A 26,575-nucleotide genomic window follows, 5' to 3' on the forward strand; every position below is an offset into this window, starting at 1 on the left:
TTTAGTAGTTGCTGTGTGTATGTGTGTGTGTGTATATACAAATATATAGTACACTCTAGCCAATCCTCAGCACAAATAGAGTGAGTTGGCTGATATCGTCTGGTTTTCATATGAGGAAACAGTCTCAGATGTTTGTCCAAGTTCAAACAGCTACTCAGTGTCTCCAACTTTGAGAATTTAGGCTTGATTTTATTTTATTAACTGTCCAGTTTTCTTTTAATTTCTTTTAATTTCTTTTCTTTTAATTCCCTAAAGATGTTATTTATACCTGTAATTTTTAAATAGCTTTCTATTTTGTATAATACTGATTTAATTATATCTTTAAAATCTTCCCAGTGTACTGTAAGTACGTCCAAAATCTTTGCACAATTATAGTTCTAACCCTGTGACTTAGCAGGTATTCAGACAATGCTTTGAATGAATGAATGAATGCATCCGTGTGAGGTTCACATGTCTGGCTGAAAGCTACTACCTGCTTTATGCACGCCAATCCAGACCAGTTGAGCTGGCTTGAACTCCAGGGCCTATTTGCTATCAGTTTTCTAAACAAGCAGAATTAGCTATGTGTTTTTTCTACCTAAGTAGAAGAGAAGATTTAAGAATGATTTTCATGACTGATTATATTAAAAAATGCATGCTGAATAATATATTTAACAACAAACAACAAATAATAACAAATGTGTGAGCACGGGAACAAATCAAAATGAAAATAACTTATTAAAGAATAAATTTTGTACTGTATTTTCTAAGGTTTTTGCAATAAGCTTGTGTTACCTTCATGACTGGAATAAAAACAAAAAAGATTTCTAAAAAAATGCATGCTGACTGTAGAAAATCTAGCAAATGCGGAAAAACATAAATAAGAAAATAAAAATAACTCCAAATTCCAGAGATTCGTTCTCCCAGTCATTGTTTTTAAAGGCATGTGTATACACACAATTTACACAACTCTCAGTATATATAGTATTGCAGCCTGACTTTTCACTTTATTATGTCCTTTAAAATCTTTTTTGAAAGATGCTTGTCAGTGGTCTCATACTGTTCCATCATATAAAGGGGGTATAATTTATTATTGGACCTTTAGGCTCTGTCATTTTTTTGCTATTATAAATAATGTTGTGATGAATATCTTTCTATATAAATCTCTGTGAGCATGATTTTCAATGTACCGTCCGTCCTTTGGAGTCCCTTGATTGGTGACACGTACTTCTGCTAACTGATATTTGACACATGGGGCTGAAGCTGTGTAGCTAGAACTTAAGAAGACAAATAGTGTAGCAGTGGCCTGTCTCACGCTCATAAAATAAAATGGATACAAGTATAATTTTGCAGGCCATTTATTTGGTTAAAAACTGGATGCCTCATTGATTCCACACACAATATATCCCAAAAGAATGAAGGTGACCTTGGAGACAGCCAGTCATTCAGAATCCAGTTAATCAAGCCTCAGGGTATTTGGTTCCCAGCACCAACCAGAGCCATCATGATCTGTCAGATTCTTGTTACTCAGAATTTAGGAAGGGATGTGGGTTCTGTTTAGCTTGTGGCTGGTCTTCTGGAAACAACAGAAGATCTCAGTCTTTAACTCTAAGGAATGTTGGTTGTGGGAGTTGCAGGCTTTTGTAGAAAGAGTAACAATTTAGTTTAAAATTTAGTGAGCTTTACTGAAGACCTCCAAAAAGAGGAAATCATCATTTAAACTTGAATATCACCCTACCAGAAGACTGGAAATAAGCACAGTCTTAGAACTCTGCTTCTAGGACATCTGAGATATATAGCACGTCTATTTATAAAGTTCTTTAAACTGGGGTCTCATTTATTTTGTCAATATCTTGCAGAATCAACAAAAATTAAAATCCATATTAAAAAAAAGACCTGAGTTGGTTTCCAGTTATTTAAGCTACAGGCACCAAAGCTTAGCATTCATCTCTAATAGCCTAAGAGGATGAAGGTTTTACCTTTGATCTAGAATTTGTTTAATCTTCTAGGACAGTGCAGGAGATTCTAGGTCCAAATTCCAGGTATTTAATATGTTTCAGTTTTGCACTCTGCTTCATGATGACAATTTTATCACTAGCTCTTAACACTGTACTAAATTGCTATATTAATATTAATGTCATATAGCTGATTCACTTTGTTATACAAAAACTAACACAAGGTTGTAAAACAATTAAACTCCAATATAAACGTTAAAAAAATATTAATGTCAAAGTGTGAAAAATTCAACGGGTAAATGGTATGTAAATTAGCCTAATGCAAACTTTAATGGATTCCTGCACTCAAAAAATTCTTTGAAACAAAGGTAACTAAAGTGGTAAAAAAGACCAACCAATGACCATTAAAAGGGAAGGTTGCTACAAGTTAAAGAATAAAATAAGGCAAACAAGCAAGCTTGACTGATTTTAATCAAACAATATGAATGCAATAGCTGGTATAAACCTTTGATTATATTATGGGGTGTAAACAGGAAACATTTTTTTCCCAATCACAGTGCTGTGAGTTGAATGGTGTCTGCAGTAAAAGATAAGTTGAAGTCCAAACCCCTGGTACCTGCGAATGTAAAACTATTTAGAAATAGGGTCTTTGCAGATGTAATCTAATTACGATGAGGTCATTAGAGTGGACGCTAATCCAACAAGGCTGCTCTCCTCATAAGATGATGCACATTTGGGCAGACAGACATGCACAGAAGGAAGGCAGTGAAGGTGGCCATGAGGTGATGGAGGCAAAGACTGGAGTGATGCATCTACAAACCAAGGAATGGCAAGGATTTCTGGCAAACACCAAAAGCCAAAAGAGGCAGGGAAGAATCCTCTCCTAGAGTCTTCAGAAGGAACGTGGCCTGGTGGACAGATTGATTTCAGATTTCTGGCCTCCAGAACTGTGAGACAATATGTTTCTGCTATTTTAAGCCATGCAGGTTGTGGTACTTTGTTATGGTGGCCGCAGCAAGCTAATAATAGTCATGGTTTTCTCTAGGTTCTGCCAAATCCCTGTCTTCCCTTGCCTCAATTAAGTCTGAGACAGATCACATGGATTGCTGGTCAGTCACTATTTTAAAAATTCAGTCCAGTTTAAGTCTCTAATCTTATATCCAATTTACATCTCATCTCTTTCCCTACCTCCAGTGTCAGCCAGGCTTCTGGGTCAGAGGACTTGGGGTCTTGATGAGGATTGTTCTCGCAAATTTCCTACCCCTCATAGAAGTGATGGAGAGGCATGTCTCATTCTAGGATACCTGTCCCCTGCATCTGCTGGATCTGGTGTTGGAAGGAAGTGAACTCAGAGAGACAGCAGGAGTCAGTGATGGGGTGTCCCCTTTGGTCTTGTTCTAAATGAATCTGGTCCTATGTTATTGGTGGCCCCTGTGTTTCCCTGGGGTGATGTTTGCTTTTCTCCTAACAACACTGTCCCCCAGAACTTCCTGTGAGAGAGACAGCTAAGTCTCCATTTGGTGCTTCCCATATGTTCATGTCCAAGATGCAGGGTGGCCTCAGAGCGCCTGCTTTTCCTCTTCTCTCTGCTCCTTCCTAGGGAGCCATGGGAACCACCAAAGTTCTCCATTCTTTCCTTACACCCTGGGACTGAGATGGAGAAAGGGCTGCATCAATCTTTTTCCCAGTCATGCCACAGCACTCCCTTGTCACTATGGAAACAGTGCAGACCATTCTGTCATCATCCTGCCTTCAGCATGCCCTAGGCAGGAAGTGGTCTTGTGCTCCTGTAAGAGAGAACTCTCCCGGTGTGAATCCATGCCTCCCAGAAACTCCTCCAGCAACCTGCTCACCAGTGGCAGCTCTGATTCCACATCCTCCAGCCGTCGAGGGCAGCACTGTATATCCTGGATGTCAGTGCCCTAACAAATGATTCTTTCAAGCTTTGGTTGCCTGGCTTCAGTGGATACTTACAGCATCCTCCTCCTCCTCAGCAAGGAGAAGAAAAGGACTTGAGGGAGATAACAGGACTCTTACTATGAGCACTGCCTTCCTGCGCCTGCAGCTCCCTATGGCTCCCCTCCCACCCCTAGTCTTGCTGTACAGCCCGGAAAGGTGTGGAGCTGGTGTGAGAATCGTCAGTCCTGAGCAAAGTGTCTTGACTCAGTTGTTGGTGGTTCTCCTTTGAATGTGGGAATATTTCATGCCTAAACTTTGCCCTCACTTTGGCGTCTTGGGAGTGCTGAAGGCGCGAAGCTTACAAAAGTGACCTGCACCATTTTTGTAGCGAGAGGGGTGTAGGGTGGCATGACTGGGGAAAAGATGCGTCACTGACTCCTGGGCAAAGATCAATTCCCACTCAATTGCCGTTACACCAGGAAAATGTGTTTTCTCTTTCTTGGTTTTTCCCTTCCTCATACTTAGCCTTTGATATTCCAAGATGTTTTATATTTTTGCCAAGATCTTATGATTAATGAGATGGAGGAGTGAGATTTAATGTATAAGGTCTAAAGAGGGTGCTGCCAGATGGCTGTGACTCATAGACCCCTTCCATTAGCTGGGCATCCCAGTGAGTTTTAGAGGAAGGGAATCTGCTTCCACTCACCTGCTTGGAGATTGGCTGGCTAAGGTTTTGAGATCATTATTTCAGTAGTGTATTAGCTGTTTGATGACTCCATTTCTAGGCTAAGTGTTCTCACAATGCGACACCCCCATCATCATGAGCAGTCCCACATGGAAAGTTGTTAGAAATACAGATTCTCAGGCCCCACCCCAGAACTATTGAACCAGAAACTGGGGCTAGGTCGCAGGCATCTATATTAGCAAGTGCTCCAAGCGATTCCAGTGTGCACTCATGTTTGAGAACTGCTGTTCCAAAGATGTTTCTCTTCCCCAATTCAAAATGATACTCTAAGAAGTGGGTGTCTACTTGGTATGGCCTAATATGAAAGATATGCCTTACCTTAAAAATTATTCCTTTGAAATTCTCTTATGATTTTCCATCCATCACACACTTTAGCTTAAAAGCTTTCTGATGCACTTTAGCTGAGGCAAAGAGAGTCTCCTAAGGAGAAAACTCCAGAAGTTTATTAACTAAGCAAGGCAACTTCCACTTGAGTCCAATCATCCTTACTGTGATGCTTATTAACTATAGAATATTTCCTCGTGTAAGAAGAGGATTAAGGATGGGACTCACCTTTCCCTGCATTATCTTCTCCATAGCAATTATCACCATCAAACATACCATATATTTTATTTGCTTATTTTATGTTCTGTATGTCTTCCTTCACATGAATGTGAGCTTTATGAAGGCAAGGGCTTTTGTATGTTTTAGTCACTGCTGATTCCCCAGCACCTTAAACAGTACCGGGAACATTGTAGACATTCACAATTATCTGTTGAGTGAATGCATGAAGGTTGGGTTTCAAGAATGTGTTATACAAGTTGTTGTAGATTTCTATGCTTATTGATTCATTGAAGAAAATTACAGTTTTTGTTCTGATTTCTACTTGTCAGGATGCTTAATACCACAGGCTTCATAAGGTCCTCAGAAGTCCCATCATTTTAGTGCAACATGAACAGAAGAATTTATTAGATTGATGTGGACGTTATTACCTAGGGGTATGCTACAGAGCATCATGGATGGGAACTGGACAGGGGAGAAGACACGGGAGGCAGGGAGAACAATAATGTGAAATGAACACAAAAGGATTTATGTTGGTCACTCCTGGATATGACAGTCTGCTGTTGGTTCAAGAGTGTCCTTTTGTAGGGATTATTTGGGGGCAGTAAATCTGTTTATCAGTAACTGTGTTAGGTCTTACACCCCCCAGGATGCAGTATTTCCACTTTCCTGTTGGCACACCTGACAGCTCCTACTTCACAGGTGTTCACTGTTCTCTGGCTCATTGATGATCCCATTTTGACGCAGAAGAGCTGGTTTCCACTCTTGAAGCACTGGGAGGGCAATAGGCAGACACACTTGGAGGTGGCAGCTGCAATGAGAGAGACAGCGTGACTCACCACAGTGCTTTAAGGTTTGATTTTACCTAACTTGTCCCCAGAGCAGTGAGCACTTTGGTGGCAATGAGTGTGAATGCTGGAACAAAGGCAATGACCCAACTGTGGCTGAATGGTGTGATCTGGGTATAAGAGAGGAGAGGGCACTGGTAAGTCAGTAAGGTGCAAGAGCTGGGCTACCTCTGACACCTCCCTCTCACTCACTGCCCACATCCAATCAATCCATTTACACAATGTCTTCAGCCTGTCCTTCATGTTCTTCTCTCATTGGCACCACCTGGGAACAGTTATATAAGGTATCGTTTATTGAGCCTGCACCATGAAACCACACACTATGCCAAGTGCTTTGTGTGATTTATTCCATTTAATTCTCACAATAAACATATGAACGATATGGCATTATACTAATTCTACAGATGAAGAAACTCAGCTCAGAGAGGTTAAGTGATACGCCTATGGTCCCACAATTAGTAAGTGGTAGAGGCATATTTTAAATCATGAATGACTCGCAAGCCTGAACTCTTTTAACATAACTCTGTGTCACATTTTAAATTTCTTTCTAGAATATTCCTGGGTTATGACTAGGGATCTGGATTTTTAATAAGCAGTTAAATTGGGTGATACTTTTATAAGGCCTGGTTTCAAAACCACCCCAACACTTCATAATTCGTATAAATCTTGTGTTCATGAAAGAGTTTTAAAATGATCATTTAGGGGTAAAGTTACCAAAGCCAAGCATATTAAACCAGTTTTAAGTAAATGGATATAGGCTCATTTATACACACGCATGTTTTAGTCAAAGTTCAAGGTCCTCCACAGATGGTCTCAACATCCCTTCACAACATTATCTTTTCTGCTTTCTCCATCCCAGGTAGAGTGACTCCCTCTCTTTCCCAAGCAAGACCCCAAAAGTGTTCCAGGTTGTGTCCTTTGCCCACACTAGCCCCTTCCTTTGCCGGACTGATGTGTTCTTTCCAGTTCCCCACATGTCCGATGTCTACAAGCCTCACCTCTTTCATGAAGCATTTTATAGCCACGTACCCCCACTGATGTTTCCTTTAAATAAACTTTAATGGTGTAAATTTGTCAGCACTACCTCTGATATTTTTATACTTTCTTGTCAGTTAGCTTTTCATATGTCTTTCTCCCAAGACAGTTACAAGTGCCTTGTTAGAGAGCAGTAACTATGGCTCCTCCATCTGTTTATCCCATTCAGTTGTTAACAAGGTGCTCAATTAATTCTGCTTCATCAATTGATTTCAATTCTGAATTTGAGGGTGCAGGTATAAGTATTCAAAAAGAAACGTATTTGGTGGATCTGTGATAATTTATGTTGCCAAAATATCTGAGTCAGCCTGAGGATCAGGCTGTAGTCTCTTTGGGGCAGGTATCAGTTCTTTCCCACGTGTCTCAACTGATGGGAGAAAATAGGGAAAGGGAATGGGGAGATGATCATTAAGCGTATAAGCTTCCTGTCCTCAGTAGGAAATAGTTCATGAAAAGGCGTGAATTTCCCTTTTACACTTTTGCCAACCAGCTAGAGAAATTCTAGTTGGGGAGAGTCTTGTTTGTCGTTGGAAACTATAGGGTTTGGTGAAGAACAGGAGACTGTTCTACCTCTAGAGAGGATGTCAGTTCCCCAGGCTTGTGGAAAGGCCATGGTCACAACTCTTTTAGTATGGTTATAGCTTAAATACTCCTAGCAAGATGATTTTCAGATTATTAGCATGAAAATGCCCTTCCTGTCACCTCCACTAATTCATGTTTCCATCCTTATGAAACCCTTCCTGGCCAGAAGGTATTTATCTCTCTTACCACTCTTGTCACATACTGTCTTGTATTAAAGTTATTCATGTAATCATTTGAAAAACTGTGAAAATTAACTCCCCAAACTGAACAATTTGAGGGTACAAAGCTCCTTTATCGTCACACCTCTCACCTTACTATGTACAGTGACTTTGGCGTATTGGATACTAAATGGATGTTTATTGAATACATTTTCCCCGCCTGTTGGTTGATGCTGGATATTTTTGAAATTCAGATAAAACATTTCATAGCTATAAAAGTAGGCTCTTTGGGGAAGCTTCTGTGTTCTAAGTTTTGCAAAGTGAACTTCATGTTACTTTGGAGTTCCATTTTAAACTTTTTATCATTTCATTTTTGATAGAGAAGGAAAAGAGTAAGTAGTACAGAATGTAATCAAGAACACAATTTAATCAAGGTGACATTCAATTCAACCCAAAATTAGTAATATCCCAATTTTCCATGAGTGGGTTGGGTATAAAATACATTTTTAGTTTCCTCTCTTTATAAATGCAGTGGTTTGTACATTGACTCTGTTCTGTAGTGCTACAGGAACAGAAATCTCTGTGACACTGACTTTTGCTCACCAACTAAGAAGGCTGGCACAGGCAGACCATAACTTTAGGGGGAAAAAGACTTTTAGTTTCCTAACTGTGTGTAGGATCAAAGGATATTTTATTTATTTATATATTTATTTATTTTGCAGTACACAGGCCTCTCAGTGTTGGGGCTTCTCCCGTTGCGGAGCACAGGTTCTGGACGCACAGGCTCAGCGGCCATAGCTCACGGGCCCAGCCGCTCCGCGGCATGTGGGGTCTTTCTGGACCGGGACACGAACCCGTGTCCCCTGCATCGGCAGGCTGACTCTCAACTACTGTGCCACCAGGGAAGCCCTATTTTTTTTTATATAGTAGGTTCTTATTAGTCATCAATTTTATACACATCAGTATATACATGTCAATCCCAATCACCCAACTCATCACATCACACCCCCACACCCCCGCGGCTTTCCGCCCTTGGTGTCCATACGTTTGTTCTCTACATCTGAGTCTCAATTTCTGCCCTGCAAACTGGTTCATCTGTACCATTTTTCTAGGTTCCACATATATGCGTTAATATACGATATTTGTTTTTCTTGTTCTGACTTACTTCACTCTGTATGACAATCTCTAGATCCATCCATGTCTCAACAAATGACCCAATTTCTTTCCTTTTTATGGCTGAGTAATATTCCATTGTATATATGTGCCACATCTTCTTTATCCATTCATCTGTCGATGGGCATTTAGGTTGTTTCCATGACAGGGCTATTGTAAACAGTGCTGCAATGAGCATTGGGGTGCATGTGTCTTTTTGAATTATGGTTTTCTGTGGGTATATGCCCAGTAGTGTGATTGCAGGGTCATATGGTAATTCTATTTTTAGTTTTTTAAGGAACCTCCATACTGTTCTCCATAGTGGATGTATCAATTTACATTCCCGCCAACAGTGTAAGAGTGTTCCCTTTTCTCCACACCCTCTCCAGCATTTGTTGTTTGTAGATTTTCTGATGAAGCCCATTCTAACTGGTGTGAGGTGATACCTCTTTGTAGTTTTGATTTTCATTTCTCTAATAATTAGTGATGTTGAGCAGCTTTTCATGTGCTTCTTGACCATCTGTATGTCTTCTTTGGAGAACTGTCTGTTTAGGTCTTCTGCCCATTTTTTGATTGGGTTGTTTGTTTTAATATTGAGCTGCATGAGCTATTTATGTATTTTGGAGACTAATCCTTTGTCCATTGATTTGTTTGCAAATATTTTCTCCCATTCTGAGGGTTGTCCTTTTGTCTTGTTTATGGTTTCCTTTGCTGTGCAAAAGCTTTGAAGTTTCATTAGGTCCCATTTGTTTATTTTTGTTTCTATTTCCATCACTTTAGGAGGTGGATTAAAAAAGATCTTGCTTTGATTTATGTCAAAGAGTATTCTTCATATGTTTTCCTTTAAGAGTTTTATAGTGTTCGGTCTTGCATTTAGGCCTCTAATCCATTGTGAGTTTATTTTTGTGTATGGTGTTAGGGAGTGTTCTAATTTCATTCTTTTACAGGTAGCCATCCAGTTTTCCCAGCACCACTTATGGAAGAGGCTGTCTTTTCTCCATTGTATATCCTTGCGTCCTTTGTCATAGATTAGTTGACCATAGGTGCATGGGTTTACCTCTGGGCTTTCTATCCTTTTCCATTGATCTATATTTCTGTTTTTGTGCCAGTACCATATTGTCTTGATTTCTGTAGCTTTGTAGTATAGTCTGAAGTCAGGGAGTCTGATTCCTCCAGCTCCGTTTTTCGTTCTCAAGATTGCTTTGGCTATTCGGGGTCTTTTGTGTGTCCATACAAATTTTAGGATTTTTTGTTCTAGTTCCGTAAAAAGTGCCATTGGTAATTTGATAGGGATTGAACCGAATGTGTAGATTGCTTTGGGTAGTAGATTCATTTTCACAATATTGATTCTTCCAGTCCAAGAACATGGTATATCTCTCCATCTGTTAGTATCATTGTTAATTTCTTTCATCGGTGTCTTATAGTTTTCTGCATACAGGTCTTTTGTCTCCTTAGCTAGGTTTATTCCTAGGTATTTTATTCTTTTTGTTGCAATGGTAAATGGGAGTGTTTTCTTAATTTCTCTCTCAGATTTTTCATCATTCGTGTATAGGAATGCAAGAGATTTCTGTGCATTAATTTTGTATCCTGCTACTTTACCAAATTCATTGATTAGCTCTAGTAGTTTTCTGGTGGCATCTTTAGCATTCTCTATGTATCATGTCATCTGCAAACAGTGACAGTTTTACTTCTTCTTTTCCAATTTGTATTCCTTTTATTTCTTTTTCTTCTCTGACGAGGCTAGGACTTCCAAACATATGTTGAATAATAGTGGTGAGAGTGGACATCCTTGTCTTGTTCCTGATCTTGGAGGAAATGCTTTCAGTTTTTTACCATTGAGAATGATGTTTGCTGTGGGTTTGTCATATATGGCCTTTATTGTGTTGAGATAGGTTCCCTCTATGCCCACTTTCTGGAGAGTTTTATCATAAACGGGTGTTGAATTTTGTCAAAAGCTTTTTCTGCATCTATTGAGATGATCATATGGTTTTTATTCTTCAATTTGTTAATATGGTGTATCACATTGATTGATTTGCGTATATTGAAGAATCCTTGCATCCCTGTGATACATCCCACTTGATCATGGTGTATGATTCTTTTAATGTGTTGTTGTATTCTGTTTGCTAGTATTTTGTTGAGGATTTTTGCATCTATATTCATCAGTGACATTGGTCTGTAATTTTCTTTTTTTGTAGTATCTTTGTCTGGTTTTGGTATCAGGGTGATGGTGGCCTCATAGAATGAGTTTGGGAGTGTTCCTTCCTCTACAGTTTTTTGAAAGAGTTTGAGAAGGATGGATGTTACCTCTCCTCTAAATGTTTGATAGAATTCACCTGTGATGCAATCTGGTCCTGGACTTTTGTTTGTTGGAAGATTTTTAATCACAGTTTCAATTTCATTACTTGTGATTGGTCTGTTCATATTTTCTATTTCTTCCTGGTTAAGCCTTTGAAGTTTATTGCTTTCTAAGAATTTTTCCATTTCTTCCAGGTTGTCCATTTTATTGGCAAAGAGTTGCTTTTAGTAGTCTCTTAGGATGCTTTGTATTTCTGTGGTGTCTGTTGTAACTCTCCTTTGTCATTTCTAATTTTATTGATTTGAGTCCTCTCCCCTTTATCTTGATGAGTCTGGCTAATGGTTTATCAATTTTATTTTCTCAAAGAACCAGCTTTTAGTTTTATTGATCTTTGGTATTGTTTTCTTTGTTTCTATTTCATTTATTTCTGCTCTGATGTTTATGATTTCTTTCCTTCTGCTAACTTTGGGTTTTGTTTGTTCTTCCTTCTCTTGTTCCTTTAGGTGTAAGGTTAGATTTTTTATTTGAGCTTTTTCTTGTTTCTTGAGGTAGGCTTGTATAGCTATAACCTTCCCTCTTAGACCTGCTTTTGCTGCATTCCATAGGTTTTGGATCATTGTGTTTTCATTGTCATTTGCCTCTAGGTAGTTTTTGATTTCCTCTTTGATTTCTTCAGTGATCTTTTGTTTATTAGGTAACTTAGTGTTTAGCCTCCATGTGTTTGTCTTTTTTACGTTTTTTCCCCTGTAATTAATTTCTAATCTCATAGTGTCATGGTCAGAAAAGATGCCTGATATGATTTCAATTTTCTGAAATTTACCGAGGCTTGATTTGTGACCTAAAATGTGATCTATCCTGGAGAATGTTCCATGTGCACTTGAGAAGAAAGTGTAATCTGCTGTTTCTGGATGGAATGTCCTGTAAATATCAATTAAATCTATCTGGTCTATTGTGTCATTTAAAGCTTCTGTTTCCTTTTTTATTTTCATTTAGGATGATCTGTCCATTGATATAAATGAGGTGTTAAAATCCCTCACTATTATTGTGTTACTGTCGATTTCCTTTTTTACAGCTGTTAGCAGTTGCCTTATGTATTGAGATGCTCCTGTGTTGGTTGCATATATAATTGTTATATCTTCTTCTTGAATTGATCCCTTGATCATTATGTAGTGCTCTACCTTGTCTCTTGTAACATTCTTTATTTTATAGTCTATTTTATCCGATAGGAGTAGCGCTACTCCAGCTTTTTTTTGATATCCATTTGCATGGAATATCTTTTTCCATCCCCTCAGTTTCAGTCTGTATGTGTCCCTAGGTCTGAAGTGGGTCTCTTGTAGACAGCATATATCTGGGTCTTGTGTTTGTATCCATTCAGTGAGCCTCTGTCTTTTGGTTGGAGCATTTAATCCATTCACGTTTAAGGTAATCATCAATATATATGTTGCTATTACCATTTTCTTAATTGTTTGGGGGGTTTTTTGTAGGTCCTTTTCTTCTCTGTGTTTCCCACTTAGAGAAGTTCCTTTAGCCTTTGTTCTAGAGCTGGTTTTGTGGTGCTGAGTTCTCTTAGCTTTTGCTTGTCTGTAAAGCTTTTGATTTCTCCATCGAATCCTAATGGGATCCTTGCCGGGTAGAGTAATCTTGGTTGTAGGTTCTTCCCTTTCATCACTTTAAATATGTCATGCCACTCCCTTCTGGCTTGTAGAGTTTCTGCTGAGAAATCAGCTCTTAACCTTATGGGAGTTACCTTCTATGTTATTTGTCATTTTTCCCTTGCTGCTTTCAATAATTTTTCTTTGTCTTTAAGTTTTGCCAGTTTGATTAGTATGTGTCTCGGCGTGTTTCCCCTTGGGTTTATCCTGTATGGGACTCACTGCACTTCCTGGACTTGGGTGGCTATTTCCTTTCCCATGTTAGGGAAGTTTTCAACTATAATCTCTTCAAATATTTTCTTGGGTCCTTTCTCTCTCTCTTCTCCTTCTGGGACCCTATGATGTGAATGTTGTTGTGTTTAATGTTGTCCCAGAGGTCTCTCAGGCTGTCTTCATTTCTTTTCATTCTTTTTTCTTTATTCTGTTCTACAGCAGTGAATTCCACCATTCTGTCTTTCAGGTCACTTATCCGTTCTTCTGCCTCAGTTATTCTGCTATTGATTCCGTCTAGTGTATTTTTCATTTCAGTTATGGTATTCTTCATCTCTGTTTGTTTGTTCTTTAGTTCTTCTAGGCCTTTGTTAATCATTTCTTGCATCTTCTCAATCTTTGCCTCCATTGTTTTTCCGAGGTCCTGGATCATCTTCACTACCATTATTCTGAATTCTTTTTCTGGAAGGTTGTGTATCTCCACTTCATTTAGTTGTTTTGCTGGGGTTTTATTTTCTTCCTTCATCTGGTACGTAGCCCTCTGCCTTTTCATCTTACCTTTCTGCGAATGTGGTTTTTGTTTCACAGGCTGCAGGATTGTAGTTCTTCTTGCTTCTGCTGTCTGCCCTCTGGTGGATGAGGCTATCTAAGAGGCTTGTGCAAATTTCCTGATGGGAGGGACTGGTGGTGGGTAGAGCTGGGTGTTTCTCTATGTTCTTTTTTAAAGGCAAACTTAGGCTCCTAGGAATTGTGGTATTTAGATATACGTCCCGCAAAGGGCTAATGGTAAAGGTAGATTTTGACTAAATCATAAGCCACATATTGTGAGACAGGCTTGGGAAGAATTATTTGTGGGAAAAGGAAAAGAAAAAAAAAAAAAGAAACTCTTTGCAGTAGAAGAGTTCCATGAAGTTCTTTCTCCATGTTAATTAAGGAAAACAAATGCTAACACTAAACACATCCCCAAATACGTGTACTACCTATTGTTGTACAGACAGGAACCACTTATCCTCCCTGTTGTTCAAATCCCTTTTATTTTCTGTATGTATATTTGACAATAATGTTTGTACATTATAATTTTTAGAGAAAAAGTTATATTTTAAATACACTATTTAAATAAATACATAGTTGCATAGTATTTTCAGCTCTTGTCTACTGCAAATTATTTTCTCTGAGAGAGATGTCAGTTGGATAATGGTGTTGGTCAGGCAGCAAAAAAATGAGTAGTAATGTTTACCTATGTGATGATTTAATAATGATTAGAGTTGGGCACTGTACATGTCTGGCCCTAGTTTGCAGTCTCTTATATGAAATTGCCTTGTTTCGATATGGTTGAAGGTCAGAACCCCTAGACACTGACCTGCTGAGTGGCCACCATCAGATGGCCTGCCGACTGTACCACCCATGGTGACCCTCTGTCATGGATTCAATCCCACCACCCGTCAAGGGAGCTGGGTCTTGATAATCAGTTTTAAGTGGATCAGGAAGAACCTAGATGTGGGTTATAAGGTCTCTCCCCTTTTCAAGGACTGAGTTGAAGAATATTGGTTTGAAAAGTGAAAGAGAAGCTAAGGGTAATAATAAGGTTTTTGTCTTTGTTTTTGAAAAGTAACGTGGTTTCGGCAAAAGTTGGATGTTAGCAATTCAATAATTTTCCATTGCTTAATTTATGCCTTGATTTCAGATGAGTTTTTGAAGATGTGCCATAAGGGAAATCTAGCTGCTTATTTGAGTTCTGTTAAATCCTAATCTTCAACCCATATTTATGTATTATATGAAGCTTAATTTTACTATTTCAGGTTCCAATTTCATCTTAGACAAATGTACTGCTGTGAAGTTTCTATTTTTAAGCAATTCACAAATGAAATGCCAATAGGCAATACGCTTACAGAAAATGGAAAGGTAATGCTACCTCTTAAGTATCAAATAGGCAGAGCTATAAAGGGGTAACAGTTCCAAGTTTTGGTGAGGGTATGGAAGGCAGTCTTTATGACACATGGTCAATATGAATTTAATATGATAAAAACGTTTCTAGAAAGCAAGTTGATACATTGTACCAAGAAAGACTTTATATTTTAAAATAATATTTATCTAGAATTTCATTTTCTAAGGTAGAGCCTAAAGAAATGGTCTTAGAATATAGATCTATCTGTGATAGATTTGTCTATTACAACACTGCTTATAATAGCAAAATCTTGGGAAAAATCTGAAGGACTAACAGGAGACTGATTAAGTAAATCACAGAATGTCCATATAGGCTTTTGCAGACATTGAACATTATGTGGAAAGAGGCCAGTCACAGGTTTGTTCAAGATGGCGAAGTAGAAGGACGTGCTCTCACTCCCTCTTGTGAGAGCACTGGAATCACAACTAACTGCTGAACAATCTTCAACAGGAAGACACTGCAACTCACCAAAAAAGATACCCCACATCCAAATACAAAAGGAGAAGCCACAGTGAGATGGTAGGAGGGGTGCAATCACAATAAAATCAAATCCCGTAACTGCAGGGTGGGTGACTCACAAACTGGAGAACAATTATACCACAGAAATCAACCCACTGGAGTGAAGGTTCTGAGCCCCACGTCAGTCTTCCTAACCTAGGAAACGAGGAGAAATCCCTAGAGAATCAGACTTTGAAGGCTAGCAGGATTTGATTTCAGGACTTTGACAGGACTGGGGGAAACAGAGACTCCACTCTTGGAGGGCACACACAAAGTAGTATGCACATCAGGACCCAGGGGAAGGAGCAGTGATTCCTTAGGAAACTGAAGCAGACCTACCAGCTAGTGTTGGAGGGTCTCCTGCAGAGGTGGGGGGTGGCTGTGTCTCACCATAAGGACAGGACACTGGCAGCAGAAATTCAGGGAAATACTCCTTGGTGTGACCCCTACCAGAGTCCGCCATTGGCACCAACAAAGAGCCCAGGTAGGCTCCAGTGTTGAGTTGCCTCAGGCCAAACAACCAACACAGAGGGAATCCAGCCCCACCCATCAGCAGACAAGCGGATTAAAGCTTTACTGAGCTCTGCCCACCAGACCAACAACCAGCTCTACCCACCACCAGTCCCTCCCATCAGGAAACTTGCACAAGCCTCTTAGATGGCCTCATCCACCAGAGAGCAGACAGCAGAAGCAAGAAGAACTACAATTCTGCAGCTTGTGGAACAAAAACCACATTCACAGAAAGGTAGACAAGATGAAAAGGCAGAGGGCTATGTACTGGATGAAGGAATAAGATAACACCCCAGAAAAACAACTAAATGAAGTGGAAATAGGCAACTTTCCAGAAAAAGAATTCAGAATAATGTTAGTGAAGATGATCCAGGACCTCCAAAGAAGAATGGAGGCAAAGAACGGGAAGATGCAAGAAATATTTAACAAAGACCTAGAGGAATTAAAGAACAAACAAACAGAGATGAAGAATACAATAACTGAAATGAAAACTATACTAGAAGGAATCAATAGCAGAATAACTGAGGCAGAAGAACGGATAAGTGACCTGAAAGACAGAATGGTGGAATTCACTGCTGTAGAACAGAATAAAGAAAAAAGAATGAAAAGAAATGAAGACAGCCTGAGAGACCTCTGGGACAACATTAAACACAACAACATTCACATCATAGGGTCCCAGAAGGAGAAGAGAGAGAGAAAGGACCCAAGAAAATATTTGAAGAGATTATAGTTGAAAACTTCCCTAACATGGGAAAGGAAATAGCCACCCAAGTCCAGGAAGTGCAGTGAGTCCCATACAGGATAAACCCAAGGGGAAACACGCCGAGACACATACTAATCAAACTGGCAAAACTTAAAGACAAAGAAAAATTATTGAAAGCAGCAAGGGAAAAATGACAAATAACATAGAAGGTAACTCCCATAAGGTTAAGAGCTGATTTCTCAGCAGAAACTCTACAAGCCAGAAGGGAGTGGCATGACATATTTAAAGTGATGAAAGGGAAGAACCTACAACCAAGATTACTCTACCCGGCAAGGATCCCATTAGGATTCGATGGAGAAATCAAAAGCTTTACAGACAAGCAAAAGCTAAGAGAACTCAGCACCACAAAACCAGCTCTAGAACAAAGGCTAAAGGAACTTCTCTAAGTGGGAAACACAGAGAAGAAAAGGACCTACAAAAAACCCCCCAAACAATTAAGAAAATGGTAATAGCAACATATATATTGATGATTACCTTAAACGTGAATGGATTAAATGCTCCAACCAAAAGACAGAGGCTCACTGAATGGATACAAACACAAGACCCAGATATATGCTGTCTACAAGAGACCCACTTCAGACCTAGGGACACATACCGACTGAAACTGAGGGGATGGAAAAAGATATTCCATGCAAATGGATATCAAAAGAAAGCTGGAGTAGCGTGACTCCTATCAGATAAATAGGCTTTAAAATAAAGAATGTTACAAGAGACAAGGAAGGACACTACATAATGATCAAGGGATCAATTCAAGAAGAAGATATAACAATTATACATGCACCCAACACAGGAGCACCTCAATACATATGGCAACTGCTAACAGCTGTAAAAGAGGAAATCGACAGTAACACAATAATAGTGGGGGACTTTAACACCTCACTTACACCAATGGACAGATCATCCAAACAGAAAATTAATAAGAAAACAAGGACTTTAAATGATATAATAGACCAGGTAGATTTAATTGACATTTAGAAGAAATTCCATCCAAAAACAGCAGATTACACTTTCTTCTCAAGTGCACATGGAACATTCTCCAGGATAGATCACATCTTTGGTCACAAATCAAGCCTCAGTAAATTTAAGAAAAATGAAATCATATCAGGCATCTTTTCTGATCACAACGCTATGAGATTAGAAATTAATTACAGAGAACAGAATGTAAAAAACACAAACACATGGAGTCTAAGCAATACATTACTAAATAACCAAGAGTTCACTGAAGAAATCAAAAAATACCTAGAGCCAAATGACAATGAAAATATGACGATCCAAAACCTATGGGATGCAGCAAAAGCAGTTCTAAGAGGGAAGTTTATAGCTATACAAGCCTACCTCAAGAAACAAGAAAAATCTCAAATAAAAAATCTAACGTTACACCTAAAAAACCTAGAGAAAGAAGGACAAACAAAACCAGAGTTAGCAGAAGGAAAGAAATCATAAAGACCAGAGCAGAAATAAACGAAATAGAAACAAAGAAAACAATAGCAAAGATCAATAAAACTAAAAGCTGATTCTTTGAGAAGATAAACAAAATTGATAAACCATTAGCCAGACTCATCAAGGTAAAGAGGGAGAGGACTGAAATCGATAAAATTAGAAAATGAAAAAGAAGTCATAACAGACACCGCAGAAATATAAAGCATCCTAAGAGACTACTGTAAGCAACTCCATTTCAATAAAATGGACAAACTGACAGAAATGGACAAATTCTTAGAAAGGTATACTTTCGAAGACTTAACCAGGAAGAAATAGAAAATATGAACAGACAATCACAAGTAATGAAATTGAAACTGTGATTAAAAATCTTCCAACAAACAAAAGTCCAGGACCAGATTGCTTCACAGGTGAATTCTATCAACCATTTAGAGAAGAGCTAACACCATCCTTCTCAAACTCTTTCAAAAAGTTGCAGAGGAAGGAACACTCCCAAACTCATTCTATGAGGCCACCATCACCCTGATACCAAAACCAGACAAGGATACTAGAAAAAAAGAAAATTACAGACCAATATCACTGATGAATATAGATGCAAAAATCCTCAACAAAATACTAGCAAACAGAATACAACAACACATTAAAAGGATCATACACCATGATCAAGTGGGACTTATCCCAGGGGTGTAAGGATTCTTCAATATATGCAAATCAATCAATGTGATACACCATATTAACAAATTGAAGAATAAAAACCATATGATCATCTCAATAGATGCAGGAAAAGCTTTTGACAAAATTCAACACCCGTTTATGATAAAACTCTCCAGAAAGTGGGCATAGAGGGAACCTACCTCAACATAATAAAGGCTATATACAAAAAACCCACAACAAACATTATTCTCAATGGGGAAAAACTGAAAGCATTTCCTCCAAGATCAGGAACAAGACAAGGATGTCCACTGTTGCCACTATTATTCAACATAGTTTTGGAAGTCCTATCCATGGCAATCAGAGAATAAAAAGAAATATAATGAATCCAAATTGGAAAAAAGACATAAAACTGTCACTGTTTGCCGATGACATGATACTATACATAGAGAATCATAAAGATGCTACCAGAAAACAACTAGAGCTAATCAATGAATTTGGAAAAGTAGCGGGATACAAAATTAATGCACAGAATTCTCTTGCATTCCTATACACTAATGATGAAAAATCTGAAAGAGAAATTAAGGAAACACTCCCATTTACCATTGCAACAAAAAGAATAAAATACCTAGGAATAAACCTACCTAGAGAGACAAAACACCTGTATGCAAAAAACTATAAGGTACTGATGAAAGAAATTAAAGATGATACAAACAGATGGAGAGATTTACCATGTTCTTGGATTGGAATAATCAATATTATGAAAATGACTATACTACCCAAAGCAATTTACACATTCAGTGCAATCCCTATCAAATTACCAATGGCATTTTTTACAGAACTAGAACAAAAAATCTTAAAATTTGTATGGAGACAAAAAAGACCCCGAATAACCAAAGCAGTCTTGAGGGAAACAAATGGAGCTGGAGGAATCAGACTCCCTGACTTCAGACTATACTACAAAGCCACAGTAACCAAGCCAATATGCTACTGGCACAAAAACAGAAATATAGATCAATGGAACAGGATAGAAAGCCCAGAGATTAACCCACTCACCTTTGGTCAACTAATCTATGAAAAAGAGGAAAGGATATACAATGGAGAAAAGACAGCCTCTTCAATAAATTATGCTGGGAAAACTGGAGAGCTACATGTAAAAGAATGAAATTAGAACACTCCCTAACACCATAGACAAAAATAAACACTAAATTGATTAGAGACCTATATGTAAGACCGGACAGTATAAAACTCTTAGAGGAAAACATAGGCAGAGCACTCTTTGACATAAATCACAGCACGATCTTTTTTGATCCACCTCCTAGAGTAATGGAAATAAAAACAAAAATAAGCAAATGGGACGTAATGAAACTTAAAAGCTTTTGCAAAGCAAACTACAAACAAGATGAAAAGACAACCCTCAGAATGGGAGAAAATATTTGCCATCGAATCAATGGACAAAGGATTAATCTCTAAAATATATAAAGAGCTCATGCAGCTCAATATTCAAACAACAAATAACCCAATCCAAAAATGGGCAGAAGACCTAAATAGACATTTCTCCAAAGAAGACATACAGATGGCCAATAAGCACATGAAAAGCTGCTCAGCATCACTAATTAGTAGAGAAATGCAAATCAAAACTACAATGAGTTGTCACCTCACACCTCATAGCATCAATAGAAAATCTACAAACAAGAAATGCTGGAGAGGGTGTGGAGAAAAGGGAACCCTCTTTTATTGTTGGTGGGAATGTAAATTGATACAGCCACTATGGAGAACAGTATGGAGATTCCTTAAAAAACTAAAAACAGAATTACCATATGACCCAGCAATCCCATTACTGGGCATATACCCAGAGAAAACCATAATTCAAAAAGACACATGCACCCCAATGTTCATTGCAGCACTATTTACAAGAGCCAGGTCATGGAAGCAACCTAAATGCCCATTGACAGATGAATCAATAAAGACAAGTGGTACATATATACAATGGAGTATTACTCAGCCATAAAAAGGAACGAAATTGTGTCATTTGTAGAGATGAGGATGAATCTAGAGACTGTCATACAGAGTGAAGTAAGTCAGAAAGAGAAAAACAAATGTCGTATATTAACACATATATGTGGAACCTAGAAAAATGGTATAGATGAACCGGTTTGCAGGGCAGAAATTGAGACACAGATGTAGAGAACAAACATATGGACACCAAGGGGGGAAAGCAGTGTGATGAATTTGGAGATTGGGATTGACTTATATACACTAATATGTATGAAATGGATCGCTAATAAGAACCTGCTGTATAAAAAAATAATTAAAATTAAATTAAAAAAAGAAAATTGTGTGGCAGAATAACATATTATGACATGGAAATAGTTTCATGATATATTTAGTGAAAAACAGCAATATATAAAATAAGATGTAGTAGATGATCCTATTTTTTTAAAAACTTGTACTATAATCAATGCTACCTCTGAGGTGTGTGAGGCCCCAGGGACGTTTTTAATGGGGTGCCTCTTTATATAAATGATTAAAGTCACTTCAAATTAGTGTCAGCACCATCCTAGCTGTCTGATCTCAAGCAATTTGGAGAAAGACTACCTTGCTGGCCAGTGGCTCACCAGGCTTCTCTTTGGGAATGCAGTCTAGCTGTGAGTGAGGTATGACTCTACAGGTGGAGTCCCAGAGCTCCTTGGAACATCTGGTTGACCCCATGCCTGGTGGGGGAGAAAAGCAGGAGAGGGTAGGAGAATGTCCCACAAAGAAGAAACAGGGCCTTGGCCCATGAGGGTCTATGTGTGGGCTCAAGACATCCTGCCTATCTAACCCTGCCAACCAGGGGTGATTCCAGGCACTGCAAGAGGACTTCAAAAAATTTTAGGCAGATGCTTCTGGTAATTGGTATCCATGTCTAGGCTCAGGGCACTGTACCTGTGCTGGCCCCAGCTGGTTCCAACTGCCAGAGGAAACTTAGACAATTTTGATAAAGGCCCTCCAAAGCTGGGGATGGGGAAGAAGAGTACCTAAAGCATAGATCAGGATGGGTGTTCTTCTTACTGGGGTCTAAGGGTGGGACTGATTATGTATGTGCAGAAAAAGATTGGAGAGACTTACACCAAAATTGTGGATGAGCTGGGTTCTACTTTTCCCTTCTATTTCAATCAATTCATAAATTTTTTTTACAATGAAAAGAAAAGGAAAGTTATTTTAAAGAAAGAATGTATAAATGCAAGTAAGATATACTAGTTGAGATGAAGGTTAAGTGAGAGCTTTTCTAGTATGGGTCACTGCTGGAGCTTACCTGAACATTTTTCCCAGTCGTAGCAGGTGTCATAGCCACAGGATTCTTTCTTTGTGCTACTGGATGAAAGTTTTGTCCTTTCAAGACCCCATTCTAGCTGTGGACCATCTTGGCATGAACCAATATGTAGAAAATGGAGTTGCTGATTGTTTAAACAGTTCTCGGCCAAAAACTTACAAGTGGTTGAAGTAAAGTGATGACTGGAGCGAGTATCAAGCACACAGATATCTTCTGAATAAAGGCTGTCCAAGAGAGGAAAGCAAGCATTTATATATGAAGACTAGAAAAGAAGAGATGGCGTGTAGCCAACTCATATGTTAACTTACCACCCAGCTATTCTTTCCCCCAATTGCTCTCATTTTATCTGGCATGCATTGGGATTCCTCTTTCTAAAATTTCACTTTAAGCATGGTACTACTCCCAATTGCCTTCAAATTAAAGTCTGAATTATTAAATTCTGATGATCAAAATCTTCCATATTTTGATCCAATCAACTTTTCTTTCTAGAATCATTTTTCCATCCTCCTTAATCCCTCTTTATCATCTGAAAAATTGACAATTTTCTAAACTAATAAGATTATTGTTCCTTTGCTACCATGCCAAGCCCTACTCAATCAATGTCGTATTGTCTCTCCTCTCTGCCTATCTGCATCCAGATCAATTCCTGGCTACATTTTGAAGCTAATCCTGATCAACCTAGCCGATGGTAGCCTGTACCTCCTCTGAACACTTTTTAACACTTATTAATTGTAATACAAGAGTCTTATATATAATTATATATATATATATAATTATATATAATTATATATATATATAATTATATATTATATAGCTTTGTAAGTGTATTTGTATTGTGGTTAAGAGCATGAGCTTTTAAGTCAATTAATCCCTGGGTAACTTGCTAAATCTAAGTAAATGGATGGGTCCTGCTAACAAAAGGTTAGCCATAGTCCTTCTCTTGCTGAGAGGACAAGAACGCCTTGATTACTCCAAATATGAGTTTCTTCTCTAATGTCAACTTTAGAGTTAACAATGAGTGCACCAGTATGTAAAATTGTTTCCAGGAACTGAAGCCCATAGCTGAGAACAAAAGGCCACTTTCTTAGAACTTAAGCTGTGGGGTCAGTCACTCTCAGAAACATCCTCAATGCCATATAAAAGAGGACTGAGGAATATAGAAAGGGGCTAGAGAGGTAAGACTGAGCTGAAATTCAGACAGTTCCAGAGGACAGTCTGTATTCTCATGGTTGGGTATTGCAAAGATAAAGATAGAAGTTTCCTCTGGGTTAAATGGACAATGGGAACATTTTAAGTACTCCCTAGAAGGCCATTTGCTGGGTGAGGGGACCCCAGCTGCAAGAAGCTCATACAAAGTGGACCACTTGTGGTTAATACTGAGGAGGGTAGATAGAGCCATACTTGGGTTGAATTCTATCAGTGGAATGTTACAGAAAAAGACCCTGTAGTGTTCTTATAAATAAATAAACAAACAAATTAATGTGTCCCTACAAGTGTTTGTTCACTTGTAGCTCAGAGGAATGTGGGAGCGAGTCAGTGAAAAAAAAAAGTTGGTGCAAAGAAATAGAAGAAAAATTTAGAAGTAACAATTATGGACACACAGTTTTAAAGATGAAAATTGCCTCAGAACAGTCTGCATTGTTTAAAATATATATTTCAAAGTAAAAAAAAGTGAAATATCACTGCTAGGCACAGTCTGTTGGCTTCCTACTCCGTTATTCATTGTCTCCCTCAGTCATGTAACTCTAATTTTATTCAAAAACGCTTTTGCTTCTAGCCAAAGAACTGCATTTCATAGCCTCCCTTGCAGGTCCACCGGGCCATGTGAATAAGAGAAGAGTAATGAGATGGACGCCATGATAATTTTCCCAGGAACTCTCCTTAAAAAGAGAGACGGTGTCCGTTTCTGGTCTTCCTTCCTTTGTACTCCAGCAGGGAAGTCTTGGATCATGAAATAAATTTAAGAATGTCAGAAGAGAAAACTTTACTTTGATAAAAATAAATAAATAAGTAAAGTATCAGTTATACTTCAATAAAAAATAATTTATGAATATTAGATTTTAAAAAAATGAATGGCAGAACAGAAAGCAAAAAGGAGAAGCAGTCCTATCTGAAATGAGAGAATCACCAGACCATCCCTAGACTGCCTTCCCCTGCATTTATTTTGTGAGATAGAGAAACAAAACTTTACCTTAAGCTAATGTTATTTCGGATTAAATTCCCCTGAAAGTATCCCTTAAATTAATAAGCACCCTCGACATGCCAGGGTTAGTTCATGTAAAAAAAGGCAGTTATAACAGCAGAGAGTCGTGGCAGCCATATAAGGATATATCATTTTTCGTCAAGCTCTCTGCCACCACATGAAAGACTAATCTCACAAAGGGATGTGTGTGTGTGTGTGTGTGTGTGTGTGAAGTCCATGCTCACACCTCTTTCTCTAAGCTTTTGGAGGCACAAACTTGCCCTATATTTAGGGGGAAGAGAAAGCCTTTGATATACATGAGTTTGATTTTAAACTGGACAGGAATGAGTCTTTAACATCAGAATGAGACTATTTTTTTTTAAACATCTTTATTGGAGTATAATGGCGTTACAATGTTGTGTTAGTTTCTGCCATATAACAGCGTGAATCAGCCATATGTATACGTATACCCCCATACCCCCTCTCTCTTGCCTCTCCCTCCCACCCTCCCTATCCCACCCTTCTAGATGGTCACAAAGCACAGAGCTGATCTCCCTGGGCTACGCAGCTGCTTCCCACTAGCTATCTGTTTTACATTTGGTAGTGTATATATGTCCATGCCACTCTCTCACTTCGTCCCAGCTTACACTTCCCCCTCCCTGTGTCCTCAAGTACATTCTCTACGTCTTTATTCCTGTTCTGTCCCTAGATTCTTCAGAACCCTTTTTTTTTTTTAGATTACATATATATGTGTCAGCATGCGGTATCTTTCTCTTTCTGACTTACTTCACTCTGTATGACAGACTCTAGGTCCATCCACCTCCCTACAAAAAACTCAATTTCATTTCTTTTTATGGCTGAGTAATATTCCATTGTATATATGTGCCACATCTTCTTTATCCATTCATCTGTTGATGGACACTTAGGTTGCTTCCTTTTCCTGGCTATTGTAAATAGAGGTGCAATGAACATTGTGGTACATGACTCTTTTTGAATTATGGTTTTCTTAGGGTATATGCTCAGTAGTGGTATTGCTGGGTCATATGGTAGTTCTATTTTAGTGTTTTAGGACCCTCTATACTGTTCTCCATAGAGGCTGTATCAATTTACATTCCCACCAACAGTGCAAGAGGGCTCCCTTTTCTCCACACCCTCTCCAGGATTTATTGTTTGTAAATTTCTTGATGATGACCATTCTGACCCGTGTGAGGTAAGGCCTCACTGTAGTTTTGATTTTCATTTCTCTGATGATCAGTGATGTTGAGCATCCTTTCATGTGCTTGTTGGCAATCTGTATATCTTCTTTGGAGAAATGTCTATTTAGGTCTTCTGCCCATTTTTGGATTAGGTTGTTTGTTTTTTTGATGTTGAGCTGCATGAGCTGCTTGTAAATTATGGAGATTAATCCTTTGTCAGTTGCTTCATTTGCAAATATTTTCTCCCATTATGACGGTTGTCTTTTCATGTTGTTTATAGTTTCCTTTGCTGTGCAAAAGCTTTGAAGTCTCATTAGGACCCATTTGTTTACTTTTGTTTTTATTTCCATTTATCTAGGAGGTGGGTCAAAAAGGATCTTGCTGTGATTTATGTCATAGGGTGTTCTGCCTATGTTTTCCTCCAAGAGTTTTACAGTGTCTGTCCTTACATTTAGGTCTTTAATACTTTTTGAGTTTATTTTTGTGTATGGTGTTAGGGAGTGTTCTAATTCCATTCTTTTACATGTAGCTGTCCAATTTTCCCAGCACCATTTACTGAAGAGGCTGTCTTTTCTCCATTGTATATTCTTGCCTCCTTTACCAAAGATAAGGTGACCATATGTGCGTGGGTTTATCTCTGGGCTTTCTATCCTGTTCCATTGATCTATATTTCTGTTTTTGTGCCAGTACTATACTGTCTTGATTACTGTAGCTTTGCAGTATAATCTGAAGTCAGGGAGTCTGATTCCTCCAGCTCCATTTTTCTTTCTCAAGTTTGCTTTGGCTATTCGGGGCCTTTTGTCTTTCCATACAAATTGTGAAATTTTTTGTTCTAGTTCTGTGAAAAATGCCAGTGGTAGTTTGATAGGGATTGCATTGAATCTGTAGATTGCTTTGGGTAGTAGAGTCATTTTCACAATGTTGATTCTTCCAATCCAAGAACATGGTAAATCTCTCCATCTGTTTGTATCATCTTTAATTTCTTTCATCAGTGTCTTATAGTTTTCTGCATACAGGTGTTTTGTC

At 38.5% G+C, this 26,575-nt stretch overlaps 1 protein-coding gene across 1 annotated transcript in view; it reads right to left on the reverse strand.

Moving 5' to 3' along the window:
• Positions 1–5,747: 5,747 nt before the first annotated feature.
• The window catches only part of C6 (complement C6), an 85,895-nt gene continuing 65,067 nt past the window's right edge, over positions 5,748–26,575 (reverse strand). Inside the window, exons 16-17 of the mRNA XM_065874006.1 lie at positions 22,154–22,395; positions 5,748–5,929 (exon numbers count right to left, since the gene is read on the reverse strand). Coding sequence (XP_065730078.1) covers positions 5,748–5,929; positions 22,154–22,395 — 424 coding nt within the window. The remainder of the gene's footprint in view (positions 5,930–22,153; positions 22,396–26,575) is intronic.

Source organism: Phocoena phocoena, chromosome 3 (genome assembly GCF_963924675.1).
Source record: "Phocoena phocoena chromosome 3, mPhoPho1.1, whole genome shotgun sequence".
NCBI classification, from domain to species: Eukaryota; Metazoa; Chordata; class Mammalia; order Artiodactyla; family Phocoenidae; genus Phocoena; species Phocoena phocoena.